Consider the following 14,293-nt stretch of genomic DNA (forward strand, 5'->3'; position numbering starts at 1 on the left):
TTCTTAAGGGCGAGTAGAACTTATATCAAACCAACCAAATAAAGTTTATTATTCAACAGTGAAACAATTTTCATACATTGGGACAGATGCATTGGAGAGAGAGATAAAGTACTAGCCAACCAGCCCCCAACTGCCATTTTCAATCACAGCCTGTAACATGGCAGCTAGGAGCTGATTGGCTGCTACCATATAACGTTAGGGGGGACAGCTCCCTTTTTGGGGGGCTGCCTCCTGTCCCATATTCCCATCTGCAGGCTGCAGTGTCCCACAGGGTCTAGGGGTGGTAGATGAAGGCCTACTGGGGGGTAAGGCCAGAGAGATCAGAAAGTGGGGAGGTAAATGTTATAGCCTGGTAGGCGGTCACTGTGCATTGCCTCTGACCCTATCTGTATATAGCACATTGGAAGGGACTCCAGTACCAATCCAACCAGCAGCCTTTTCTATAGATACCTATCACATTATTCCCAGTTGTGCTTGGCGGAGGAACATTCGGTGCCTCGTCTATGCACTTATGCAGTAATATGGGGTAGATGTAGGAATGGGGGAGAAGCTGTATAAGCACCGTTATGTGCTCTGGTACTGCTTCTCCCCCATTCATTAAGTAGGACAAGTGTGCACAGTGCTGGAGGTGCTGTGCAGCCCTGTCATTATCGGTGCTGCGGTCTACAAGATAGAATGCCAAATGCAGGGCGCAATGTATAAATGGTCAGTAGCGCAGATTATTCCGACACCTGCAGATAACAATATGGACAGCTGCAGGTAGCGTTACACATTCACCACAAGCTGGGACAGGGCCGGCACTGGCTGCGGCATCTGCTGACACTGGGCTGCTTGTAAGATCTCGCTCATACCCAGTGAGCCGGACGGGGCAGAGACACAGCGTATCGGCAGTAGGTGGGGAAGGGGGTGGCAGCGATCACCGGAGGGGGAAGTTTCCGCTCCCACACTTCGGCAACCGAGATATTAATACATTTCAGCGCTGCAGCTTCACCTCAGGAAAGAGAATAATATATTTATCCCTAAGTATCTTAGGATAACCTATAAACGATGCTGTTTCTGTCATTTACTGTACGCCAACAACATTGGACATGTACAGGTTTCCAAGGACTATAATATCTGTAATGTTTGAAATATCTTTTCAGATGGATCGAACAGGACTGCATGGTTGCGATCAGGACGCCAAAGGCCGTCAACAAGAGCAGCATCAGGAGCAACATTCTCCAGAAGGGCACCAACAGGACGACGACTTCCAGGAAGGGCACCATCATCCTCAGGAACCGCAGGACGTGGACCAGAAGCCGACGCACGAGAAGTACAGCGCGTTGCAGACGACACCTTCATCCGTTGGGGGCTGCCCACCTTCCGCACGCGCACTGTTCGGGAAGGAGAAGTTAGGGAGATCTGCACCATCTGTCAATCACAAATCGAGGCCGGAGAGGAAGTTGCAGAGACGACATCATGCCACCACATCTACCATGCACCATGTTTGGCTCAATGGCTTCAGGATAACAGCAGCTGCCCCCTGTGTCGTGAATGGTGCGTCGATCTCCGCATACTGTTCCCATGAGGCTTCTGAACAGGTATGTATCCAGTAGGGCCACACCATTGCGCAGTCACTACCATCTGACTCGGAAGTTAGATTTCAGTTGCGGCACACCCAAATCTCACGCTGTGTGCACGTTACATCTCCCACTTTGCAGTATGTCCTAACTTGAGGGCTAGCTACTCGCCACCTTTGGTGGGGGTCCTGAGGAATTAGCTTTTTTCCTGACTAGCAGGTTTTTTAAGTTTTGCCTCAGGTCAAGTTACGACACTCCCCCCCATCTAAAAATTGCGGTGATGGAGATGGGTCTGCACTTGCCCCCATAAAGGCATTCAGGTGATGGTCCTGCACTTGCCCCCATCAAGGCATTCAGGTGATGGTGATGAGCCTGCACTTGGCCCCCATCTCGGCATTGAGGTGATGGTGATGGGCCTGCACTTGGCCCCCATCTCGGCACTGAGGTGATGGTGATGGGCCTGCACTTGGCCCCCATCTCGGCACTGAGGAGATGGTGATGGGCCTGCACTTGGCCCCCATCTAGACATTGAGGAGATGGTGATGGGCCTAAACTTGGCCCCCATCTAGGCATTGAAGAGATGGTGATGGGCCTAAACTTGGCCCTCATCTAGGCATTGAAGAGATGGTGATGGGCCTGCACTTGGCCCCCATCTAGACATTGAGGAGATGGTGATGGGCCTACACTTGGCCCCCATCTAGGCATTGAAGAGACGGTGATGCGCCTGCACTTGCCCTTCATCTAGACACTGAGGAGATGGTGATGGGCCTGCACTTGGCCCCCATCTAGACACTGAGGAGATGGTGATGGGCCTGCACTTGGCCCCCATCTAGGCATTGAAAAGATGGTGATGGGCCTGCACTTGGCCCCCATCTAGGCATCGAAAAGATGGTGATGGGCCTGCACTTGGCCCCCATCTAGGCATCGAAAAGATGGTGATGGGCCTGCACTTGGTCCCCATCTAGGCATTGAGATGGTGATGGGCCTGCACTTGGCCCCCATCTAGGCACCGAGGAGATGGTGATGGGCCTGCACTTGGCCCCCCTCTCGGCATTGAAGAGATGGTGATGGGCCTGCACTTGGCCCCCATCTAGGCATTGGGTGATGGTGATGGGCCTGCACTTGGCCCCCATCTAGGCATCGAGGAGATGGTGATGGGCCTGCACTTGGCCCCCATCTAGGCATCGATGAGATGGTGATGGGGATGCACTTGGCCCCCCTCTCGGCATTGAAGAGATGGTGATGGGCCTGCACTTGGCCCCCATCTAGGCATTGGGTGATGGTGATGATGGGCCTGCACTTGGCCCCCTCTAGGCATTGAAGATATGGTGATGGGCCTGCACTTGGCCCCCCATCTAGGCATTGAAAAGATGGTGATAAGCCTGCACTTGGCCCCCATCTAGGCATCGAAAAGATGGTGATGGGCCTGCACTTGGCCCCCATCTAGGCATTGAGGAGATGGTGATGGGCCTACACTTGGCCCCCATCTAGGCATTTGGGTGATGGGCCTGCACTTGGCCCCCATCTAGGCAATCAGGTGATGGGCCTGCACTTTAGGACTGTTGTCAGAGGATGGCATTTGATCCGGCAGATAATTGTGTTGCATGATGAGCCATTCTGTCTTGTCAACAATACCTTTCCCCTTTTATAAATAATAAATTAACCTGACCCTTTTCCCCACCAATATGCCTCCGAGTCATTATTTTAGATCATTTTATATCGTTTTACTTGTGTATAATTGTGGGCATCAGCCAATAGAGAGTTTTCTATAACAATTGGGTCAATAGCCTCCATTGTTTATAGAGCTCCGACATAGTCATACTAACTAAACCAGAAATTGGTCATTCTGAGACTATAATTATAGTAATTCGGTGTTCACCACTGAGAGTTCCTAATCCTCTGCTACTCTGATACATGGTATAGATGCCACACATGGCCTTCACTTGTGGTCAATGGAAAGTGAATATCCCATCGCAAGAACAGCAAACGCTGTATGTCCATGGCCTGCGGATAAATGTAATATACCATATAAGATCAGGCCTGTGATAATGTACCCGTACTGTTGGGTTAAGGGTATTAGTTTGGTAACCTAGCAATAGATGTATAATTTGGTCTACACTAGGGGTGGGCAACAGGCAGCCCGTGTGCCACATGAAATCGGCGAACAGCTCCTGTCTGGACTGCCACTCGGTGCTGCTGTATGTTTGTCCGATGGCGGCTGTGTGTGTGTGTGTGTGTGTGTGTGTGTGTGTGTGTGTGTGAGCACCGTAGTCCTGTGTAGCCGACTCTCAGCCTGTACGTAGTAGGTGCCAGGTGCGGCCCGGTGCATGCGGGAAATGCTGCAGGACTACGCCGCACACACACAGCCTCCATCGGACACACACACAGCAGCGCCGAGCCGCCCGACCCCCGCATGTCACTACAGCCGCAGCGCCGCCGTGACTGCATGGGGCTGCCATTGGCGCCATATTTCTAGGCTGGCGCGCAGGTGTGTTTGGAATGTCTAAAGAGGAGCAGGTGTGTGGTATTACTAATGAGGGCAGGTGTATGGAATTAGTAAGGGGGAGCTGGTATGTGGCATTACTTATATAAAGGGCAAGTATAAGGGGCCTAACATTGTGTTACATTATGTGCAAAAGGGCTATGTGGTGTGCTACAATACATTCAGACACCCCACCTTTTGAGTGACCATACCCCCTATTTATGGCATGTGGCCCTCAAATATCTGCTGGAAGTATTAAGTGGCCCCCCAGCTGGACACTATACAGTGTGTGCCGTGTCCTAGATGACTGGTGGACACTATACAGTGTGTGACGTGTCCTAGATGACTGGTGGACACTATACAGTGTGTGCCGTGTCCTAGATGACTGGTGGACACTATACAGTGTGTGCCGTGTCCTAGATGACTGGTGGACACTATACAGTGTGTGACATGTCCTAGATGACTGGTGGACACTATACAGTGTGTGCCGTGTCCTAGATGACTGGTGGACACTATACAGTGTGTGCCGTGTCCTAGATGACTGGTGGACACTATACAGTGTGTGACGTGTCCTAGATGACTGGTGGACACTATACAGTGTGTGCCGTGTCCTAGATGACTGGTGGACACTATACAGTGTGTGACGTGTCCTAGATGACTGGTGGACACTATACAGTGTGTGCCGTGTCCTAGATGACTGGTGGACACTATACAGTGTGTGCCGTGTCCTAGATGACTGGTGGACACTATACAGTGTGTGACGTGTCCTAGATGACTGGTGGACACTATACAGTGTGTGACGTGTCCTAGATGACAGGTGGACACTATACAGTGTGTGACGTGTCCTAGATGACTGGTGGACACTATACAGTGTGTGCCGTGTCCTAGATGACTGGTGGACACTATACAGTGTGTGACGTGTCCTAGATGACTGGTGGACACTATACAGTGTGTGACATGTCCTAGATGACTGGTGGACACTATACAGTGTGTGACATGTCCTAGATGACTGGTGGACACTATACAGTGTGTGACGTGTCCTAGATGACTGGTGGACACTGTACAGTGTGTGACTTGTCCTAGATGACTAGTGGACACTATACAGTGTGTGACGTGTCCTAGATGACTGGGGGACAATATAGAGTGTGTGACGTGTCCCAGATGACTGGTGGACACTATACAGTGTGTGACGTGTCCTAGATGACTGGTGGACACTGTACAGTGTGTGACGTGTCCTAGATGACTGGTGGACACTATACAGTGTGTGACATGTCCTAGATGACTAGTGGACACTGTACAGTGTGTGACATGTCCTAGATGACTGGTGGACACTATACAGTGTGTGACATGTCCTAGATGACTGGTGGACACTATACAGTGTGTGACGTGTCCTAGATGACTAGTGGACACTGTACAGTGTGTGACATGTCCTAGATGACTGGTGGACACTATACAGTGTGTGACATGTCCTAGATGACTAGTAGACACTGTACAGTGTGTGACATGTCCTAGATGACTAGTGGACACTGTACAGTGTGTGACATGTCCTAGATGACTGGTGGACACTATACAGTGTGTGACGTGTCCTAGATGACTGGTGGACACTGTACAGTGTGTGACGTGTCCTAGATGACTGGTGGACACTATACAGTGTGTGACATGTCCTAGATGACTGGTGGACACTGTACAGTGTGTGACGTGTCCTAGATGACTGGTGGACACTATACAGTGTGTGACATGTCCTAGATGACTAGTGGACACTGTACAGTGTGTGACATGTCCTAGATGACTGGTGGACACTATACAGTGTGTGACATGTCCTAGATGACTGGTGGACACTATACAGTGTGTGACATGTCCTAGATGACTAGTGGACACTGTACAGTGTGTGACATGTCCTAGATGACTGGTGGACACTATACAGTGTGTGACATGTCCTAGATGACTAGTGGACACTGTACAGTGTGTGACATGTCCTAGATGACTGGTGGACACTATACAGTGTGTGACATGTCCTAGATGACTGGTGGACACTATACAGTGTGTGACATGTCCTAGATGACTAGTGGACACTGTACAGTGTGTGACGTGTCCTAGATGACTGGTGGACACTATACAGTGTGTGACATGTCCTAGATGACTAGTGGACACTGTACAGTGTGTGACATGTCCTAGATGACTGGTGGACACTATACAGTGTGTGACATGTCCTAGATGACTGGTGGACACTATACAGTGTGTGACATGTCCTAGATGACTAGTGGACACTGTACAGTGTGTGACATGTCCTAGATGACTGGTGGACACTATACAGTGTGTGACGTGTCCTAGATGACTGGTGGACACTGTACAGTGTGTGACGTGTCCTAGATGACTGGTGGACACTATACAGTGTGTGACATGTCCTAGATGACTGGTGGACACTATACAGTGTGTGACATGTCCTAGATGACTGGTGGACACTATACAGTGTGTGACGTGTCCTAGATGACTGGTGGACACTATACAGTGTGTGACATGTCCTAGATGACTGGTGGACACTATACAGTGTGTGACGTGTCCTAGATGACTGGTGGACACTATACAGTGTGTGACGTGTCCTAGATGACTGGTGGACACTATACAGTGTGTGACGTGTCCTAGATGACTGGTGGACACTATACAGTGTGAGACAAGTCCTAGATGGCTGGTGGACACTATACAGTGTGTGACATGTCCTAGATGACTGGTGGACACTATACAGTGTGTGACATGTCCTAGATGACTGGTGGACACTATACAGTGTGTGACGTGTCCTAGATGACTGGTGGACACTATACAGTGTGTGACGTGTCCTAGATGACTGGTGGACACTATACAGTGTGTGACGTGTCCTAGATGACTGGTGGACACTATACAGTGTGTGACGTGTCCTAGATGACTGGTGGACACTGTACAGTGTGTGACATGTCCTAGATGACTGGTGGACACTATACAGTGTGTGACGTGTCCTAGATGACTGGTGGACACTATACAGTGTGTGACGTGTCCTAGATGACTGGTGGACACTGTACTGTGTGTGACGTGTCCTAGATGACTGGTGGACACTGTACTGTGTGTGACGTGTCCTAGATGACTGGTGGACACTATACAGTGTGAGACAAGTGCTAGATGGCTGGTGGACACTATACAGTGTGTGACATGTCCTAGATGACTGGTGGACACTGTACTGTCTGTGACATGTCCTAGATGACTGGTGGACACTATACAGTGTGTGACGTGTCCTAGATGACTGGTGGACACTATACAGTGTGTGACGTGTCCTAGATGACTGGTGGACACTATACAGTGTGTGACATGTCCTAGATGACTGGTGGACACTATACAGTGTGTGACATGTCCTAGATGACTGGTGGACACTATACAGTGTGTGACATGTCCTAGATGACTGGTGGACACTATACAGTGTGTGACATGTCCTAGATGACTGGTGGACACTATACAGTGTGAGACAAGTCCTAGATGGCTGGTGGACACTATACAGTGTGTGACATGTCCTAGATGACTGGTGGACACTATACAGTGTGTGACATGTCCTAGATGACTGGTGGACACTATACAGTGTGAGACAAGTCCTAGATGGCTGGTGGACACTATACAGTGTGTGACGTGTCCTAGATGACTGGTCTGCAAATGACAGCAGCAAAGGGTATGTACTGCTATCACATGGTGTAATCTGACCACTCAGCACCAGAGTCTGTACCAGGGAGCAATACCGTAACACGTATGTAGACAGCTACACAAATCCAGTTGCATCATAACCATGATAAGTGTGTTTTATTGTTATTGGTTTCCCATAACACACATTGTTAGCACTTGGCCATACATGTTAGGTGAGCTTACTGGGGAAATAACATACCTGTAAGGTCTCCCGGCACATATAGGCAATTTGGTTTTCTGACAGTGGTCCAGTTACTGCAGAGAGAAGACACACAGAAGATGACTCCGTGTTATCGGTCATAGAATATCCACCATATATCCACCAATGTAAATAAAAACAATGATGTAAAGATCGGTGGCAAAGCCGTACAGCCCTCGGCACAGTGTCAGTTTGTATTAAGACATAATGCTTGTGCATCTCAATGTACAGCACTAAGTACAATGGCAGGTATTCAATGCCGGGGGCGAGCAGCGACAGCGAGTAGGGCTTCCTGCTCGCTGTCACCACTCACCCTGTCAGTATTCAACGCACCCCCCTCATACGCCAATTCCCCCTCGCTCCGTTTTTGGAGCGAGGGGGAATTGGCGTATGCGGCTCCAGAAGCAGCGAGACTCGCGGCTAAATACAGTGAGTTTTCTGCATTAGCGGCGGGTCTCGCTGTTTTGGGGAATTCTCGCCGTCCTGTGACGGTGAGGATTTCCCCAGAACGTTGAATAGAGCGAGTGGCCGGCGCGGGGGTTAAACAGCGAGGATCGCTGGTTTTCTGCAATCCTCGCTGTTTAACCCCCTCGCCGGCCACATTGAATACCTGCCAATGTTGGGACTCTTTCATTTGAGGCAGGGCGGAACAGTATTGCAGTTCCCGACAGTCGTGAGCCTGGCCTGTTTATTGGCCAATCGGTGAAAAGGGGGGGTGTCCGTGTAAGCGTCGGTGGATTGTTGAGATACGGCCATGATCTGGACAATCCACAAGTTCTCAGCAAAACTGACCCGACAGCTTTTAAAGTCAGGTCCGTTCTGATGAGATGTCTAAAGACAGCACTGAATAGGTTGCCCGACGCTATTTCCCCCGTGCTCATCACTAGCACCACCATGCATGTTAATAAAAAAGGAACCAGAATCTTCGGTCCGTCATTAAACCTTTGCGTGCCAACGTTGCTGTTAGCGATCCTCAAAATATCAGCTAAAAATGCCGGCGTCGCTCACAGAGACTGTCCTTCTAGTGCAAACAAATACAAAGTCAATCAATTGAAGTTTAGTTAAATATTGCACCAAATAACAGTCGCTGGCAGTTTTAAGACCTCTTACAGCAACGTTGGCACGCAAAGGGTTAAAATAAAATAAAAACCACTATACTCCACATAATTACGTACAGCCGTTCTATGGCCCCTTCTACGACCCCTCTAACTGCAGATGAAAGCTATTCAGTAAGCTGGAGTCATTAAAAATTAAACAGATCACGCCAAGCCCCTAAGTACAACAACCCCTGTGGGGAACCAGGGAAATGGGATACGGTTTCTCTGAGAAACTCTAAACAAGAGGGACAAAGTGAATCAATTATACATCAGAAAATATTGGTTCTATGTGTTAGCGAGCCGCTAGATTTTACTGTACAGCCATCTATGTCAGTCTTGTCGTGTTATAGGGCAGGGGCTTACCGTGATATATGTCCTGGAGAGACCCCCCACCGCAATACTCCATACAGATCCATAACTTCTCACGGCTGGCATGGAAAGACGACAGAACACAGATTACAATAAATAGACGGTCAGATAGGCATTGTCCAATGTATGATGGTGTATACAAGGCGCTATAGGGGAGGTTGTTTCCTGACCTATGGCGACCAATCACCTTCCATCCATTTAGTGGACAGTTCAAATCTGATTGGTTGATTCAAATTAGTGGACATGTTTAATGGTTGTTGTTAAATAAAACCCAAACAAAACAAAGGGACCCGTTTATCTCCATCTCAGCTATACCGTACCAGAGATAGCTGCCGAAATAAGCCACAATATTGGTGTGTTTGCACTCCTTCACCATGAAGATTTCTTGTTGTATAAGAGAAAAGTCATCACCTGCAAAGTGAAAGAGGGACAAGGTGAGAAGCCATAGAAGCTTTCTTATGGTGCTTTATGCAAAGGACTAAATGTGGGGTCACGACATTGAGGCACAGGTATAGGATTCACCGACGCTGGGTTGGGCCTCAGTGTAAAAGACCCCCCAAAAAATAACCTAGGTCCAACAACCCTGTGATCCAACCTGGGGAACGAGCAGGGTTTAACATGGGTAAGACCCATGTTCAGGGGAAGTGTAAACGTGTAACCCGGGTAATCTGACCCGTTTACAGCAATGGGAAAGCCAATACCGCTCAACTGCAGCGTTCTACGGTCAAACCGGAGGTTGGGGGATATTCACGCACATACCCACCCCTCCCCCACCCCTAAAGCGGACAGCAGCCTCTTTCCCCAGTCTAGTTCACGCTACTGTGGGCTGCAGTAGGTCTGATGCTGCTCCTCTTCCAAGCAGGGGGACAGGGGCCCAATCTCTCTGTCCGAGCCCCTCCCCAGGCAGGGGAACTTGGCATTTCTAAAGATATTTCAGTAGAAAGTTTCCCAGATCCACGGTAATGAACAGGGGAGTGGTCTAATCACATGGGCATGGCCACACTCCTTTCAGTACTGTGGTGGCCAAGGAAAGCCTTCTATGGCCCTGCCCCAGGGCCGGATTAAGCCTTTGGGGGGCCCGGGGTCACTTTATACAGGAGCGCCCCCTCCCACTTGTCATTACTGGCCGCAAACTGCACAGGAGAATATTACACTGTCAAAACACAGAGTAAAGGCAGTGTAAACTTGGTCAATGGGTAACTGCGGGGGGGAAGGGGGGGGGATAAATATATATTAAACACCACATGAAAAGTCTGTGTCTGTCCCTCTGTACCTTACACTGTAGGAGCCCTGACAGTTTCAGCACTGCCTCTAATTAAAAACCCTCCCATGACGAGGCCGCTGCTGTTGCTGCCCTCCATGGGCCGGAGAAGCATGTGATGAGCTCCACCAAGCAGAGCTCACCACAAGCCACTCAGCCTCTGACCTCTTGTGCAGTCTCATGGGATGCTCAGCACCATTAATCATTGTCACATTGGCAGATAGGCGAAGCGGCAGCACTACCCCACTCCCATGCACAAGACCTTTAGCTTAAAAAAAAGTAAAAAAAAAAAAAATGCCAACCACAGGGGGCCCCTAGATAGAGGGGGGTACTGACCCCCTTCCCTGCCCATAAGGTAAAGCACAAAGAAATATACAGTTAAACAGTTGAATGTTGAATTAATACTAAAATGAACCTTTAGTAATATACAATATTTATACAATAGGAATCACAGCAGTGCCAATAATGAGCTTTTCCTTTGTTGTCCTTTGCAATTACTCTGATAAGATCATCATTGGTTTATTGTTTGTACAGGTTTCTTTCAGAAGCTTTACAAACTACTGACATTTCCATTGTTCTGATCACACATTCCATGGTCATTTCACAGTCTTCTAAAAACACCAGACCTTCGCACCAAGCTTATGTAAATCCCCGCTTTCAGTTAAAGGGTTAATAAATAATACTTGCACAAAAACGTCTATGAAACAATGTGAAAAATCTCAAGTTGTGCCAAGATATGTGCAGCGCTTCCCATATGAATCCGAATGTTGCAACAGGTCTGCGTGCCCCAACTTGCAGTCTGGGTTAGAGAGCGAAGAAGCCAGTATGTGTGTTAATCAAAGGAATTACCATATGGGAATTATCATGTCGCTGTCTGTCTACACTTCGCTTATAACAGAAATATTAAACACTATAGCAAGTCCTTCATCAGTCTACAATGAACAGAAGAAACAAGGAGTAAGGATGGACTGCTATGTAAGCACAAGGATCTAATGTGCAATTGACATAGCAAGACCTAACTCAGAGGTGAGCGCTGCTGTATAGCGCCCACTGGTGCGATAATACGCAAATGCTAGTTTCAGCCCAGCCTTTGTTTACTATTGCGCACCTGGATGTCCGAGTCCCGAAATGCCCAAAGGACATATTTATAGATGTTATTTTTATGGTATTTATGTATTATTTGACATTAACTTTAAAAATACATACAGATGCGCCCATTTAGGCCTACTTTTGCCCTTCTAGCTGCATGTCTTTTTTTCATTAAAATGCAACTTATGCTGATTAAGCAGCATAAGCAGCTTCTGCTGATTAAAATTATATGCAGCATGCCTAAAGTGTGTGTGAACGCGGCTGTATCTGCATGCAAAATTGTATGGAATGCTAAGCCATGTAACGTTCCATTCCATATGCAGATAGATACACAGAGTCAGCGATTATCGGAAGACCCTGCTTGCGCTGTAACCTTACAGCGCACGCACCAACGTACGTTTCTCACCCTTCTTTCCTTTCTTTTTCCTTGTATTTAGGTTAACTTTGAAAATGTATTTAAAGTCTTCTGTGATCCTTACTCTCTTAAAAACATAAACATATAATTTAACACAATTAAGAACCATTTGGCCCAGTTTGTCTGCCCCTAACCATATGGTTACCCTTAAACTCTATTTGATCCTTATTTCTTTGTAAGGATATCCTTATGTTTATCCCATGCATGTTTAAATTGTTCTACGGTAAAGCCCCATACACAATACTCGACGTGGACATCAGCTGATATAGTTAATCATACCGGCCATGGCTGGGCGATACTGTCCGTACACACTTAAAGATATCGGCCGACATTACCCGGACCCGTTAAACATGCAGGCCGCTTGGCTATATTGCCAAATTGATGTCTTCCAAACATGCAGGTCAATCATAGTTAACAACACACAATATTGCCTAGTGTGTAAGGGGCTTTAGCCTCTCCCACCTCTGTTGGGAGGCTATTCCACTTGTCCACTACCCTTTGGATCATTTAGTTGCCCTTCTTTGTACAGTCTCTAGAATAATCATATCCTTTTGGAGATATGGCCAGAACTTGACACAGTATTCTAGATAATGCCGTACCAATGACCTATACAGACCTGGGCACAGTATTCTAGATGAGGCTGCGCCAATGACCTATACAGAACTGGACACAGTATCTAGAGGAGGCCGTACCAATGACCTATACAGAACTGGACACAGTATCTAGATGAGGCCGTACAAATGACCTATACAGAACTGGACACAGTATTTAGATGAGGCCGTACCAATGACCTATACAGAACTGGACACAGTATCTAGATGAGGCCGTACCAATGACCTATACATAACTGGACACAGTATCTAGATAAGCCTGTATCAATGACCTACACAGAACTGGGCACAGTATTCTAGATGAGGCCGCACCAGTGACCTATACAGAACTGGGCACAGTATCTAGATGAGGCTGTATCAATGACCTATACAGAACTGGGCACAGTATCTAGATGAGGCCGTAACAATGACCTACACAGAACTGGGCACAGTATCTAGATGAGGCTGTATCAATGACCTATACAGAACTGGGCACAGTATCTAGATGAGGCTGTATCAATGACCTACACACAGAACTGGGCACAGTATTCTAGATGAGGCCGCACCAGTGACCTATACAGAACTGGGCACAGTATCTAGATGAGGCCGCACCAGTGACCTATACAGAACTGGGCACAGTATCTAGATGAGGCCGTAACAATGACCTATACAGAACTAGGCATGGTATTTTAGATGAGGCTGAACAAATGATCTATACAGAACTGGACACAGTGGGGGAAATTTACTAAAGGAAATTTGTAAAAAAAAAAATAGGTGTATTTGTATCCAGAAATATTTTTGACATTTATGCTGGGTACACACCAGGACGACTAGGGCCCGATCCCCACAATCTAGATCCAATTCCGATCAATTGGATGTAGATTGTGTGCTGATTGGGCCCTTTTCTGACCTGGTGTGGACCGATACCGATCCGATGCGCGGTCCCGCGGGCCGGTCGGTCGTTATTGAGATCCTACCTGCTGCAGGTAGGATCTCAATGACGACCATACAGCCGGGTGCGGGTCGCCATCGGATCGGACCCGCTCACGGTGCACATCGTGAGCGGGTCGTGCCCCCCCGCGTCACCGTGAGCGGGTCGGACGAGACACTGACGACCTGCTCACGATGTGCATCGTGAGCGGGTCGTCCTGGTGTGTACCCTACATTACTATCCCGAAAATACAGCAATTCGTATTAATTGCACATCAATACGAATACGAATTGCTGTATTCTCGGGATAGTAAATGAAAAAAATATGTGTATTTCCGGATACAAATACACCTATTTTTTTACAAATTTCCTTTAGTAAATTTCCCCCAGTATCTAGATGAGGCCGCACCAATGACCTATACAGAACTGAACACAGTATCTAGATGAGGCCGTACCAATGACCTATACAGAACTGGGCACAGTATCTAGATGAGGCCGTACCAATGACCTATACAGAACTGGGCACAGTATCTAGATGAGGCCGTACCAGTGACCTATACAGTGGCATTATTACTTCCTTTTTGCTGCAGATTCCTCTCCCTG

The 14,293-nt window shown here is 48.0% G+C and overlaps 1 protein-coding gene across 4 annotated transcripts in view; it reads right to left on the bottom strand.

Moving 5' to 3' along the window:
- Window positions 1–14,293, bottom strand: part of MAP4K5 (mitogen-activated protein kinase kinase kinase kinase 5) — a 97,256-nt gene that overhangs the window by 42,554 nt on the left and 40,409 nt on the right. For all 4 annotated transcript variants that reach the window (XM_083166822.1, XM_083166821.1, XM_083166825.1 and 1 more), the window contains exons 3-5: window positions 9,726–9,816; window positions 9,400–9,464; window positions 7,940–7,995 (exon numbers count right to left, since the gene is read on the bottom strand). In XM_083166822.1, coding sequence (XP_083022948.1) covers window positions 7,940–7,995; window positions 9,400–9,464; window positions 9,726–9,816 — 212 coding nt within the window. The remainder of the gene's footprint in view (window positions 1–7,939; window positions 7,996–9,399; window positions 9,465–9,725; window positions 9,817–14,293) is intronic.

The sequence above is a fragment of the Crinia signifera genome, chromosome 12 (genome assembly GCF_055691185.1).
Source record: "Crinia signifera chromosome 12, ASM5569118v1, whole genome shotgun sequence".
In the NCBI taxonomy this organism is placed as follows: Eukaryota; Metazoa; Chordata; class Amphibia; order Anura; family Myobatrachidae; genus Crinia; species Crinia signifera.